Consider the following 13,340-nt stretch of genomic DNA (forward strand, 5'->3'; position numbering starts at 1 on the left):
TAAGTATGGAGACAGCTGCGTTGGCCTCTAAATTTATATTCGCAAACTCAGACTTCCTGGCTTCCCGACTGAGATTTCTTTCTCCCCTTCCCCAGGTCAAAGGATGAAGTTTCAAACCCTGCCTATTTACAATGCCCCCGATTAACAATGGGACGAGGTCCACTGCTTTCCTTCTCCCTCCCTCTCCAACAGTGCCTAGCTTGAGTCAGGTAAACAGTAGGAGCTCAACAAATGCTTGCTGCCTGATGGCTGTGCCTAGGTCTTTGCCCACCACTTACTTGTAATGATTCATTTCACTTCCTCTTGTTGCTTGGGTTCTAAGTTTTTTCACCAGGATTCTTAGAATATTTATGAAAAGGATGAAATTAATCTGCAACACACAAGGCAGAAGTGGAGCTGAAGGTATTCTGCTTTCCAGAAGGCAGTGCAGACATCCCACATCTGTTGGTTTATGGCAGGTCTGGAGCGCAGGGCAGGGGGCAGCTCTCTGACCCCTGGGCTGCAAGAGCTCTCAGGTTTTGAGATCAACCCAGATGACTCAAAGTTAAAACACACACTGAATCCCCCTCCCCTGGGACTCTTGCTAAAATGTAGGTCTCCAGTGAGGCCTGAGATTCTGTATTTGTAACAGACTCCCAGGTAATGCCAGTGCTGGTCCTTGGAACACACTTTTAGCAGCAAGGCTTTACAGCAGCTCAAAATTTAGGGTGAAGACTGCTAGGCTCCACCTCCAGAGATTATGGTTCAGTCAACGTGGGGCAGGGCCAGAGAATGCACATTTTTTATTCTTTTTAAGATTTATTTATATTTATTTACTACCCCCACCCCCCACCCCATTCTTTGCACTTGCTGTCTGCTCTCTGTGTCTGCTGGTCTTTTCTTTAGGAGGCACCAGGAACTGAACCTGGAACCTCCCATGTGGGAGAGAGGTGCTCAATCGCTTGAGCCACCTTTGCTCCCTGCTTTATTGTGTCTCTCACTGTGTCAGCTCTTTGTGTCTCCTTGTTGTGTCAGCTCCCTGCACCAGCCTGTCATGCCAGCTTGCTGTCTTGCTTGTCTTCTGCAGGAGGCACCAGGAACCTAATCTGGGACCTCCAGTGTGGTATACAGGAGCTCAATTGCTTGAGCCACATCCACTTCCCAGATTTCTTTATAATTATTTTTATTATTTTTTTATTATTTTTTACAAGAATATGCATTCTTAATGAGTTTCCAAGTGATGCTGAAGCTGCGGGTCCAGGGACCACACTTTGAGGACCACTATTTTAGAGCCTTATGGAGTCAATTTGTAGCTCAGTCATCTCCTCCAGGAAGCCAGCCTTAATTACCTTCCTCACCTGTCTCATCTCACCTGTACGTATTCTTTCTTTCTTTTTTTTCTTCTTTAGGAGGTACCGGGGAATGAACCCAGGACCTCATTTAGGGGAAGCAGGTGCTCAAACACTTGAACTACATACACTCCCGATATATTATTTTTATTTAAGGATGATGTTATTGTGTGAGCATGCTTAAAATATGTTAAAGGGGACAAATGCATGCATCTGTCAAATGTGTGTGTGTGTAAGTACTTCTTCGAGGACAGGAATAGGGTTTCCTCCATCTTTTGGTGTCTCCTCCCCCAACCTCAGGGCCCAGAGCTGGGAATGTGATGAAGTTGCCAGACGAAAGCCCCTCTCTCCCCTCTCATCTGCTCGTTTAAGCACCTTCTGACAGGTGCAGGGATCAGTGGGCTCAGCCAGTCTCATGCCCTCACTGCTCCCACTGGTAGCCTGGGGCCGGGAACGCTTGCCCAAAGATGCAGAGAGCACCTGTCCTGGACTCCTAGCCCAGCACGGCCTCTTCTGCAACTCTGCTTCTTGGTTTGTTGCTTGTGTGTCATTCTCTAAATGAGTGAGGCACGGACCCACTCCGTGGCGTCAGTTAATGAAGTCTCCTTTTTTTTTTTTTTGACTTCTAGCTGTATTTCATTTAACTTGGAGCCCTAAAGGCAAAAATCAACCAACCAAACCAAAAAACCTCTAAGATCCTAAGCAGGACCCTTAAAAAGTGTAACGCCAGGCCCTGTGGCAGGTGGCATGGAGGGATTTTGGATCAGGAGTGTCCTACCCCCATCATCTCTCAATCACTAGGGAGACCCGGGCTTGGGGAATTCGTCTCAGCCTGGGCTCTCCTGGGTGGGGCTGTCAAACTCCCAGGATAAACGCAGGGAAACCAGATGAGCTAAATGAGGGCATACCCCTGCAGGACTATCACACAGCCAGAACAAGCAGTTTGTCAGAAATCTCAAATGACACGGGAAAGTTCGCATCTATTGCTAAGTGGAAAACCAAACCAAACAAACCCAACTAGGATACAAAATGACATTAAGCATTTTGAAAAGGAAGAGTTGAATGCTCAAAGCAAAAGCTGGGAAGGACAAGGAAACCGTGTTCGTAATGTGTATCTCCAGGTGGTGGAACTATGGGTAGTTTTATTCTTCTTTTAAGATACATTTTTCATTTTCCAGTTTTGCTTTTACGGTGGCTTCCATTAGTGGGGTGGGGGTGGGAGGGGTGGAATGCCCCCCACCTCATCCTACTGCCTGCCCCAGGAGGTCACCCTGCCAGCCCCGTCCTGTGCATGCCCAGGGGTGCAGTGCCCCCTCCCCAACTCTGGCAAGCCTAGTTCTGCAGCCATGGTGTCCCTCTGGGGGCTGGGCAGGTACATGGAGGTCAGTTGCGGCTGAGGGCTGACTCCTCTATGAAATGTCCCCTGTGCATCTCCCACGTGTTGTCCCTCTGTACGCCCCCTCTTCTTATCCACCATCCATAGGCTCGGCTACTGAGGGAAGACCAGAGCCCTGGAACAATAACAGCCTGGGCGCTCTGGCCAGCAGTGTTTCTATCAAGCTTCCAGGGGGTTCTAAAGGGCATCCAGGGTTGAAACCCCCCACCCCCCACCAGAGTGAACCCCCAGGAGGGTCACTCCCAATCCTCCAGGCCAGCTGCCACCTCCATTACTGCCAAGTCCCAACACCACAGCCTCCCTCGACCTTCCCTCTCCTGTGATCCCAGCTCAGTGACTCTTCCCAGTTTATCAAGAGAATGTCAAGAAAAACGGTCAAGGTCTGAACCCATGGAGGAGGCCTTGCAGGCCAGTGGGGAGCCAGGTGAGGACGAGGAGCTCTGCTCACCACATTTCTGCTGCTATTCCTAGAAAAGAGGGAGGTGGGTAAGGTAATGCCTCCTGCTGCCCCTCCTGGTCATTGGTCATTCATTCTTAAGGGGGCGGGGCTTCCAGCCCTCCCCTGTCCCCACCTGCCAGGTCACTGTTCCTGTCTGGAGCCCACCTCAGGGAGGACAGCAACTCACCAGGATGGAGAGGGTCACAGGTCCTCGAATGACCCACCAGATGGATGTGTTGGTGTTGATATCCCAGCACCTGTGGGAGGGGGAGCCAGACATAGTTGGGGTGGGGAGCTGGGTAGACCAGAAAGCCGTGCTCCCTGGGTGGCACACCCCATGCAGCACTCATGTTTGTGGCCCTTAGCCATTACGGGGTGTGCCAAGCAGAGCAGAGCCCGTCCCTCTCCCGCCACCAAGAAGCACTGCTGGGTTTGTCGAAGCAGCTTCCTGTCTCTAAGCAGGGCCTGGTGTCTGGGGTGGGGGGCAACACATGCCACCCAAGAGCTGGGAGACCCCCAGGTCCCAAGCTGCCACTTGTCAGGATTCACTGGGCACACGACAGTGAACTCAGCAGCCAACCAGGCAGGTGAGGTCAGCAGGTGAGGGGCCTCAGGGCGCGGGGCTACTTGGCAAACTGGAGAGGGCCTGCAGACCCAAGGCAGCTGCACTGGGCCTCAGCTGATTTTTGCCACATGGAAAAATGGGAAATGTTGATAGAACTTTCCATTATTTTAAAGAAGCTGAAAATTCAGATTTAAAGGCATTACCCAGTTAAAAAGACTAAAACAATTATTCTGTAATAAAGCAAATCAGAGGGCTAATTCTGGAAGGCAAGATACCTGTAAGCCCCATCCTACCCAGCCCAGTTATTGGGCTGGTGGCATCGTCACCAAAGATAAGAAACTGACTCCCATTCTATCATGCTGCCTCACTTCCTAGCTGGCTTTTTAAAATTCTTTTTTGAGGTACCAGGGGTCAGGGATTGAACCCAGGACCTCATATGTGGGAAGTAGGTGCTCAACTGCTTGATCCACGTCTGCTCCCCTCCTGCTTGGCTTTTTTTTTAAAGCTTTCTTTTCAGATTTTTACTTCCAGAAGGGATCCCCTGGGCTCCGGATTGACATCTGCCCTGATCCCAGAGAGGAGGGGGCAGGCAAGAGGAGAGGAGGCTTGGGAAGGTACCCCACACCCAGGGAGCCTCAGGCATTCTGCAGCCTGGCACACCAGAGAACACCCCCATGGCCCCCCGTTTGAGAAAAAGGCCTTTTCTAGATAGACTCAGAGAAGGATCTATCCCGTTTGAAGAACCAGATGATATCAAACACATTCTTGTTGCCTCTCCTTCCAACAGCTTACCCATCATCTTCCAGAATGTACCTGGTGAGAGCCCACGAAGTAACAAAAATGGCTGGGGAACCTGAGGATTAAAAAATAAGGGAGAGGGGGGAGGAGAAAGGACTCAATTTTCAACACATATATCAGGATCAGGACAATCAGTTACTCCAGTTCACTGCTGAGAATGTGCCACGGTTTGGTTTCCATCCTATGTAAATGGATGGCTAGTGACCCCTGTACAAAGTTGATAAACTCACTGGAGCAAGGCTTTGAATTCTGGGTGGAAATGATTTTCACAATGTTTTATACACCCCAAAAACTACAAATTGAGGAGTGAAAGTTGAATAAAAATATTTTCAGATAGGCAATGTAAAAACTGTACCTTCCATGCACCTTTTGCTGGACAGATACTGGAGGATGTGCTCTGACACAACTAGAGAGTAAACCAAGAAAGAGATAGACAAGAGATATAGGAAACAGGATTTGTGGAGGGAGGTGACGGGAATTCCCTGGGTGAAGGTTAAAGCTGTTAAGCAAGACTAGAGAGCAAACAAATTGAGGAGGAGGCAGAGGGCTCTAGAAAATGTTGACGGGGGCAGGGAAAAAAGGGACTGAAAGATTTCTTGTTGTATTTGATGATTTGGAAAATAGCATCTGAAAATTTTCCAATTCTGTTGGAGAACTTGGGAGGTTGACAACAAGATTTTTTTTTAAAAGTCATTAAAAGTGACTCAGGAGGGAAGCAGATTTGGCTTAACGGATAGAGTGCCCGCCTACCACATGGGAGGTCCATGGTTCAAACCCCGGGCCTCCTGACCTGTGTGATGAACTGGCCCACGTGCATTGCTGCCATATGCAAGGAGTGCCGTGCCATACAGGGGTACCCCCGCATGGGGGTGCCCCATGTGTAAGGAGTGTGCCCTGCAAGGAGAGCCACCCCACGCAAAAAAAGTGCAGTCTGCCCAGCAGTGGGGCCACACACATGGAGAGCTGATGCAGCAAGATGATGCAACGGAAAGAGACAGATTTCTGGTGCTGCTGACAGGAATATAAGGGGACACAGAAGAACACATAGCCAATGGACACAGAGAGTGGACAACCGGGGGGGGGGCAGGCAGGGAAGGGGAGAGAAATAAATAAATCTTAACCTGTATTAAAAGTGACTCGGGAAATATAAAAAATAAAATAAGATTGGAATATAAAATCAATGTACACCACCTGGCTAAGCAGCAAACAATATTTACATAGATATGATAAGGTATTTATTGAATTTGGCAATCAATAGTTGCGGACAACCTCTAATGGGAAGACGGTGGTGTCATGAAGAATTTTATATCCTCAACTTTCCATCAGCAGTAGTCAATAGATAATGCCTCAAGTATAATAGCAATATCAAGAAATAACAGTACAGTGCTCAGAAACATGAGAGTAAGCCTTAGAAGGAACAGCTCAAAGAGTTGAGGGTGCTGACTTGGGAAGAAGAAGTGGGGCAGGAGATAACTGTTTTTCCTTATAAGCCTTGCATTCTTATTTAATTCTTTAAGCCAAGTACACAGCCTGACTTTGAAATTCCTAACAATTTTTTAAAACTTCCGTGCCTCAATTCTGGGTGCTTTGGATCTCAGGGGCCCCTGTCCAGTGTCTTCCATCTTTAGGAGCAAGCCAGGGAGGAGATTTGAAAAACTGATACGGGTTTAAGTTGGTGGTTCTCAGAGCATCAGCATCACCTGGCAGTATCCCCCCTGAGCCCAAGGGCTCAGCGACTCTCAGGGTGGAGCCCAGCTCTCTGTTTTGAACAGACCCTGCATGTGATTCTGATGCCGGCTAACGTTCCAGAAAAACTAGTTTAAGTTCATGCAGGGAGTGGGACCCAGAGTTGTCACACTTTTGGGGTCACAGACTGACACCCCAGTTTTGCTGAAAAAGTGAAAGCTTTGGATAAAATTAAAAATCTAAAATATGTCCACTCCTTTGAACTCAATAATCCCAATTCTGTAAATCTATATTACATACAGAAAAAGCTGTGCCTATAAAAATATTCACCACTGTGTTAAATTAGAAAGGACCTATCCATAAAAGAGATATTTGTTAAATACATCCACGTGGTGGTTAAAAATGTTTATGGTGAATTTGAAATAAGACTGAATAAGCTTTTGTGCTAATAGAATGAAGTAAGATTCAAAATTCTACACCACAACAATGTGGGGGGAAAAATCTGCAGGTGAAAAATAAAGAGTTTGGGAGGAAATCCCAGAAGGTCAATGGATGGGATCAGTTTAATTTTTCCCCCTACTTTAAAAAAGAAATTTTTTTTGGCAAAATTACCATGGGATGCATAGTCATTTAAGCAACCACCTCTGAGGAAATGAGTGTAAATTAAGGTATGTGCCATTGCTTTTTCAAGAGAAAGTCCTCTTCCAGTTAGAGAGTCCTTCTGGAGTCCATCCATGGTTCTTTGGGGCCTCACTGGCTGTTTTCCCTGCTGCTTTCCCATCAGCGATCAGCACAGTAGTTGTTCAATAAATATTTGAGAAAGAAACGAAGGCAAAGGAGGAGAAAGCTCTCATCTCATTTAAACTGATAAAAACTTGTGACATATATTCTTATCACTGCAAGCTCATCTCCCTGCTGTGCTACAGCCCCTTGAGTGATGGAACTGGATTTTAAAAAATTATTGGTGATCCTGATATTGTAGATGAGGAAACTGTTCCTGTTTATACAGCTAAATCCTGGCAGATTTGGGATTCAAAGCTCAGTGAGTTGGGCTCCAAATTGGGTCTTTTGTGGGCAGGGCTGTCTGTCTAGGACAAGCCACTGCTCCCAAGGCACCCTGGACTTGTAGGACCTGCAAAGCCCTACAAGCTACTGCTGTCAGAGCTCACAGGCGGAGGAGCCAGTGAGCTCTGCCAGCCCATGCAGCTTCCCTGATGGTCGGATGGGGAGACAGGCCCCTTGCCCAAGAGGGTTTTGACAGAAAAGGCAGAGAGGGCATTCCTGGCAAAGGTGCCAAGGAGAAACCAAGGCAACCCATAGCTGGTAACGGCTGTCCTTGTAAGTCTATGAGTCACTCACAGGAACCTGACTCTGTCTAGAACCCAGTGAATGATTATATATGCTTATCAAATGAACAATGGATGGATGCGTGGGTGGGTGGGTGGATGAATGGGAGGATGGATAGGTGGATGGATGAATGGTGAATGGGTGGGTAAATGGGTGGATGGATGGATGGATGAATGTTAATAGCAGATAAGTAAGTGTATTAGTCAGCCAAAGGGGTGCTGATGCAAAATATCAGAAATCTGTTGGCTTTTATAAAGAGTATTTATTTGGGGTAGAAGCTTACAGTTACTAGGTCATAAAGCATAAATTACTTCCCCCACCAGTCTACTGCCATGTGTTGGAGCAAGATGTCTGCCGATGTCTGCATAGGGTCACGCTTCCTGGGTTCCTCTCTTCCTGGGGCTTGCCTCTCTCTGGATTCAGCTGCTCATTCTCTGGTCTTTACAGCTGGAAACTATCAGATGAATGGTTTGTGTCTCTTCCAGGGGTGTTCTCTCTTTCCTCGTGACCAAGTTCCTCTGTGTGCTTATTTCCTGGGGCTCCAGCTCAATACTCACACCTCCCTTCTCTGTGGTGCAGTTTCTCTGTGAGTCCCCACCCCCTTGGTGGGCGGGCATGCAATGTCCTACTGACACGGCCCAATCAACGCCTTAATCATTATTTAATCAAGTAAAAGTAAAACCTCTGAATCCATACACTCCACTATGCCCAGGGGAAAAGACTAGTTTATAAACATAATCTGATATTTCTTTTTGGAATTCATCAATAATATCAAACTGCTACAATAAGGGTTAAGGGGCTCTGGAAACAGGCATGCCTTTGTTCAAGTCCTGGGTTTGCTTTGCCTGTAGCATAAGAAAACTCTCTGAGAGGGTCTGGAGGGGTTGCTGTGATGATTAAATGATGTGTATAAAGTGCCGGCCCAGTGCGTGGCACTGAGAACTTAGGACATGGGTGCTGTTACCATCTTCATTGGCCAAAAAGGAAAGGGGAAAGAGTCCATTGGGGAAGAAGTAGCTGGGGTCTCCAGTTGGTGGTTCTGCTTTCATTTCCCTGGTTTGTGTAGCTTAAGCCTATCAGTGTAGTCCATTCTCTCAGGCCTCTGTGATTGGTTCAAGGATGTTTATGAGATCTAAGCTGGTCCAATCAGAGTGAACCTTACCATATTTACTGGGAATGCTGGGACACAGACCTCTTTCTCTCTGCATTGGATGTAACAAGGAAGCCTAAAGCCCAGAAGCTTCTGGGAGTTATGTTGGAAGCACTAGCAATAAAGCTGACTTTACAGAAAAAAAAGTGGAGAGACAGAAACATTGTCAAGCTGCTGGACTGAGCCTTGCCTGAAGTCAACGGACCCTGGAATTCTGTTATATGAGCCAATTAATTTCCTTTATGTTTAAAGCCAATCTAAGCCAGATTTTTTGATACCTGCTCTCAAAAGCATGAAGGAAGGAAGGAAGGGAGGAAGGGAGGGAGGGAAGGAAGGAGGGAGGGAGGGGCCAGATGCATGGACTGTCTAAGGAAGGTAAGACAACAAGTGTTGGATGGTATCAAATTGTGAAAGGCTCTGAATGCCAGAAATTGGAGCTAAAGTTTAGATATTATTTCCCATTTGATAAAAAGACACTGAGGCCAGAGGGTTACATATCAAGCAACTTACCTAAAGTGACACAAGTTTATTTAAGTGTGGAAAACTAGAACTAGAAACCAAATCCTTCTGACTCCTGGCTCAGTGCTCTTTCCTGCACAGCCAGTGTAACCATGGAGAAACGTACCCCATCCGAGGACAACAAATCCCTGGAGGCACTTCTTCTCAGAGAAGAAAGAGACGACGAGGAGCATGTGAAGGTAAAGGCCTTCTACCAGCAGCCAGGCATAGTTGGCCATGATGCAGTACTGGAAGAAGATCATGGCCAGCTTACAGCCCACCTGGATAGAGAGAGGGCACCATGGGGCATGGGAGGGGGCAGGGGCCAGGCACAGAGTGAGCCTCTGGGGCTCAGGGCCATCTCCTGTGGCCTTCCCCTCTCAGAAGACCACAGAATTTTCTAGAAAATGGAAGTAAACAGGCCAAGATGGTCAATGGGCCATTGCAGGAGCAGGAACTGGGCTGAAATCCTGGAACTGGCTATAGAAGGTATTAGATATTACCTGCCTCCCTCATCTTCTAGATGAGGAAACCAAGGCCAAAAGAAGGGAAGGGACTTCTGAGCAAAGGGTGAACAAAACCCTCCAAACTCGGTTTCCCTGGAAACAGAGGAAGAGGGGATGTGCCAACTATGATGGGAGGCAAACTTGCTGATGGTAAAAATGGCCCTTATCATTGCACCTGTACTGGACATCTATAACTACCTGGCAGGGATGTCCTAGTGTTGGGCTTCCCAGAGTGCAGGGACTGGTGTAATCAGGTGGCCCTGGCAGGGATCTCTGGAAGTTACGCCCATGGGACGGTAGCAGGTGATATCGGTTCCTGCGGGGCACAAGGCATCTGCGCCAGCCTGGCTCCCATAGCTGGCCTAGCGGGCTTCCCTTCCTCACACCAAGCTTCACCTGGGGAGTGGACAGCTCTGGGTATGGCCTCGTGGGCTGCTGATGGACATGCCCACAGAAGAGGAGGCCGATGCTGCCCCGCTGACCGGCTGTGGCTCCCGCCTGAGAGCCCTGAGAGGCTCTGAATGCAGGCATGGCCCAGGGTTAGTGGAAGCTGAGAAGATGCCCTGTGGGCACTGCTGGGCTTGTCCATACCAGGTCTGTGATGAGATGGGGCCTGGACTTAAGTCTCCAACTCCCAGACTGGGGCTCTCCTTCCATCTGAGGCAGACAACTCCTCCTTAGGCCCCTTCCTTAGAGACCTCCTGAGAGTCATGGGCCCGACCTCGAGGGACCTCTCAGTCTGGTCAGAAAATAGTCCACACACATTCGCTAACACACAAGAAAAACTACAGGCAATACGAACCTAACAGATGTGTTAGGAATGACAGAGGTGAGCAGGTGAAGTGGCAGATACTCTAGGTTGGCTGACCCAGCCTCAATTTCCAATCCCCTTCTCCCTTGCTTGCCTCTGCTCTGGGAGGTTGATAGTAAAATACTTACACACATACATACATGCAAGCTCCTAGCTTCCTTTGCCGTTGAGAGTGATCAGATGGCACAGTTCTAGCCAATGAGATGTAGGTAGGAGTCCTGGGGAAGGTATTCTTCCCCAAATGAAAAGGCAAAAAGCCTCTCAAAAAGAAATATGGTTTGCCCTTTTACCTTCTTCCTCCCTCTTGCCTGAAACGTGGATGTGAGGTCTGGAGTTACAGCAACTACATTGCAAGCATGTGGTGTAAAACGAGATGAAGATTCATTTCCTATGGATGGCAGAGCAGAAATGTGGAAGACTGTGCCCTTCATGGCCTGATGGAGCTAATGTGCCACATCTGGATTGCCCATTTCTGGATTACTTATTGCAGGTAACGGCCACCACCTGTTTAAGCCACTAATGTACAGTTTTCTCTTATTTGCAGCAAGAGGAGTTCTCAGCTGTCATAAAGGGTGATACTGCAATGCGTTAAGAGTCATCGGAGTGTTTGGAAGAAGGAAAAGAGTTAGATTTAACAAAATACAATTGTTTTGTTGCAGACATTCGTGCACAGACAAACCAGCAGTCGCTCACACTTTTCTTTCCACAACCAACCTCAGCCCTCCCTAAACTTGGCCGTCTGTAGCTGGGACTTGGCAGGAGTCAGGAAAAGAGGGTCCTTGCTTATGTGTTGAATTCCCACATTTGTAAACTGGTGCCCCCCATGGATTTCCCAACAAACTGTTCTCTATGAGGCCCTGACCAGGGGCATGTCCCTGATTCTCCTGGTGCCATCCCAGGGCTGGTCCTTTTACCTTAAGCCCTAAGTGCGGCCTCAGTAGGGACCTGGGAGAAGGACACTGGGCCGCCACCCACTCCAGAGTTAGGCTGGGGAAAGCAGCCGGCTGGGCATGCTACGTACCCCCTGGGCATCGCAGTGGGTGACATCGTCAGAGGAGAAGAGCACAGCGTCCTTGATGAAATTGGACAGGGCGCGCAGGATGAACGACGCGAACAGGTGCATGTGGATGTAGTTGCGGGTGCAGTGGAGTCGCCTGGAGACCAGAGAAGGCAGGGGTCAGAGCTGAGGGGGCTGGGGGTCTGCCAGCCCCCACCGCCACGTCAGGGCAACGGGGAAAACAAGGATCGGAATCAGCGCTCTGCAGGTCATACCTCTCGGAGCAGAACCTGAATGCGTCCAGGCACCCAGGGCACTCTGCCTAATGTTGCAATTTAAAAGAATGAAAAAGCTGGGGCTTCAGGAGCCTCAGCCTATTCTGTCCGGCCCCGGCGCGGTGGGTCCCCAGCTCCCAGGGCAGTTTAAAGCGGGAGAGGGCAGCCAGGATGGGAGGGGGTGTTGGCACAGACAGAAGCCAGGCTGTGGGAGAAACCAGAGCCAGCTCTGCCACTTAGTAGCTATATGACCTTGAGCAATCTTTCACCCCTCAGAACCTGGGTTTCCTCCTCCGTTATAGGGGACAAAAGGCTGCTATTTGTCCCCCTTCTTTTGGTAACAGAACCAGGCTTCCTTATGGGGAATCCATTCCCAACTCCTCCCTCCTCAACTTTCGGAGACCCGACCAGTCAAAACACACCATCCCCCGGCCACAGTGATTGGCTCAAGGTTGTGCACGTGACCCAAGCAGGGTCTATCAGAACTCCCTGAGGAGTTTTACTGGACTCTCACTGGACCTCATGGGAAAGGGGCTTTCCCTGCCCCCTGATGCTGCCGAGCTAGCAGAACCTATCCCTGAAGCTGCCGGTGGTTGTCTCTGCCTTTTCTGGAGCAAGTCTGCCTGAAGAGAGGGCCAGTGCAGAGCTGAGAAAGGGAGGAAGACAAACCTAGTTCTGCTGATACCTTTGAGCTCCTAGATCCAGCCTTGCCTGAAGTCAGCTGCCCCTGCTGTCAATTATGTGGGTCAGGTCGTCCTTGTTTTGCTTAAGCTGTTTCTATCTCTTGCAAATGAGAGTCTGGCTAATATACTTGTATAAGTGCAGATAATACCTACCTCATTACACTGTGTGAAATTAGAAATATTATATACAAAGAAACTGGCAACAGTCAACTCTCAGTAAATAAGCCATTACGCTTTTCCTGCCAACCCGAGAGCCCTATGGGGGCTAAATTGGACAGTATCTTTTTCGTGTTAAATCCCCAGTGTGTGACACACAGGTCGTGTTCAGTAAATGTTGAATGAATAAAGGAATGAGCAAATGAATGAATGAGATCACAAAAACCTTCAGATCAAGAGGTGATAAGGTGATGCACACAGACCTTCCTCTCTCCATCCCCAACAATTACGAAGAGACCCAAATTCTGTGCCTGGGGAAGGCTGGGGGAGGTACAGCTGGCAGCGTGTTCTCACCGGAAGGCACAGAGGATGCCGAGGGCGGCCAGGAGCATCACCAAGGAAGAGCTGTAGCCCACAGTGTACATGACCTTCAGCTTCAGCAGGTACGCATGCTGCAGAGAGAGGCAGGTGTCACCTCCACTCACCCCCTACCCTTTTTTGGTGATGAACTATTCATTCTCCCAGCTTGAAACCGCCCCCCCCCCCCAGCTCTGACTGCTCTTCTGTGCATATCCCAAGGACACCAAGCCACATACTCATAACATCTTGGCTTTAGAAAAGATCTTAGTGACTATCTGATGCTAATTCAAAACTTCCACCCCATGTATAGATCCCCTTACCAATACCCTGAATTCCCCAGAGATG

The 13,340-nt window shown here is 48.7% G+C and overlaps 1 protein-coding gene across 2 annotated transcripts in view; it reads right to left on the reverse strand.

The window, feature by feature from the left end:
* Positions 1-13,340, reverse strand: part of SCTR (secretin receptor) — a 75,222-nt gene that overhangs the window by 6,540 nt on the left and 55,342 nt on the right. The window contains exons 5-10 of one of the 2 annotated variants that reach the window (XM_058301116.2): positions 12,990-13,087; positions 11,546-11,678; positions 9,335-9,488; positions 4,542-4,581; positions 3,351-3,420; positions 279-370 (exon numbers count right to left, since the gene is read on the reverse strand). In XM_058301116.2, coding sequence (XP_058157099.1) covers positions 279-370; positions 3,351-3,420; positions 4,542-4,581; positions 9,335-9,488; positions 11,546-11,678; positions 12,990-13,087 — 587 coding nt within the window. Of the gene's footprint in view, positions 1-278; positions 371-3,350; positions 3,421-4,520; positions 4,582-9,334; positions 9,489-11,545; positions 11,679-12,989; positions 13,088-13,340 lie in introns of both variants that reach the window. The other variant, XM_058301115.2, reaches the window with a different exon arrangement.

This window comes from Dasypus novemcinctus, chromosome 7 (assembly GCF_030445035.2).
Source record: "Dasypus novemcinctus isolate mDasNov1 chromosome 7, mDasNov1.1.hap2, whole genome shotgun sequence".
In the NCBI taxonomy this organism is placed as follows: Eukaryota; Metazoa; Chordata; class Mammalia; order Cingulata; family Dasypodidae; genus Dasypus; species Dasypus novemcinctus.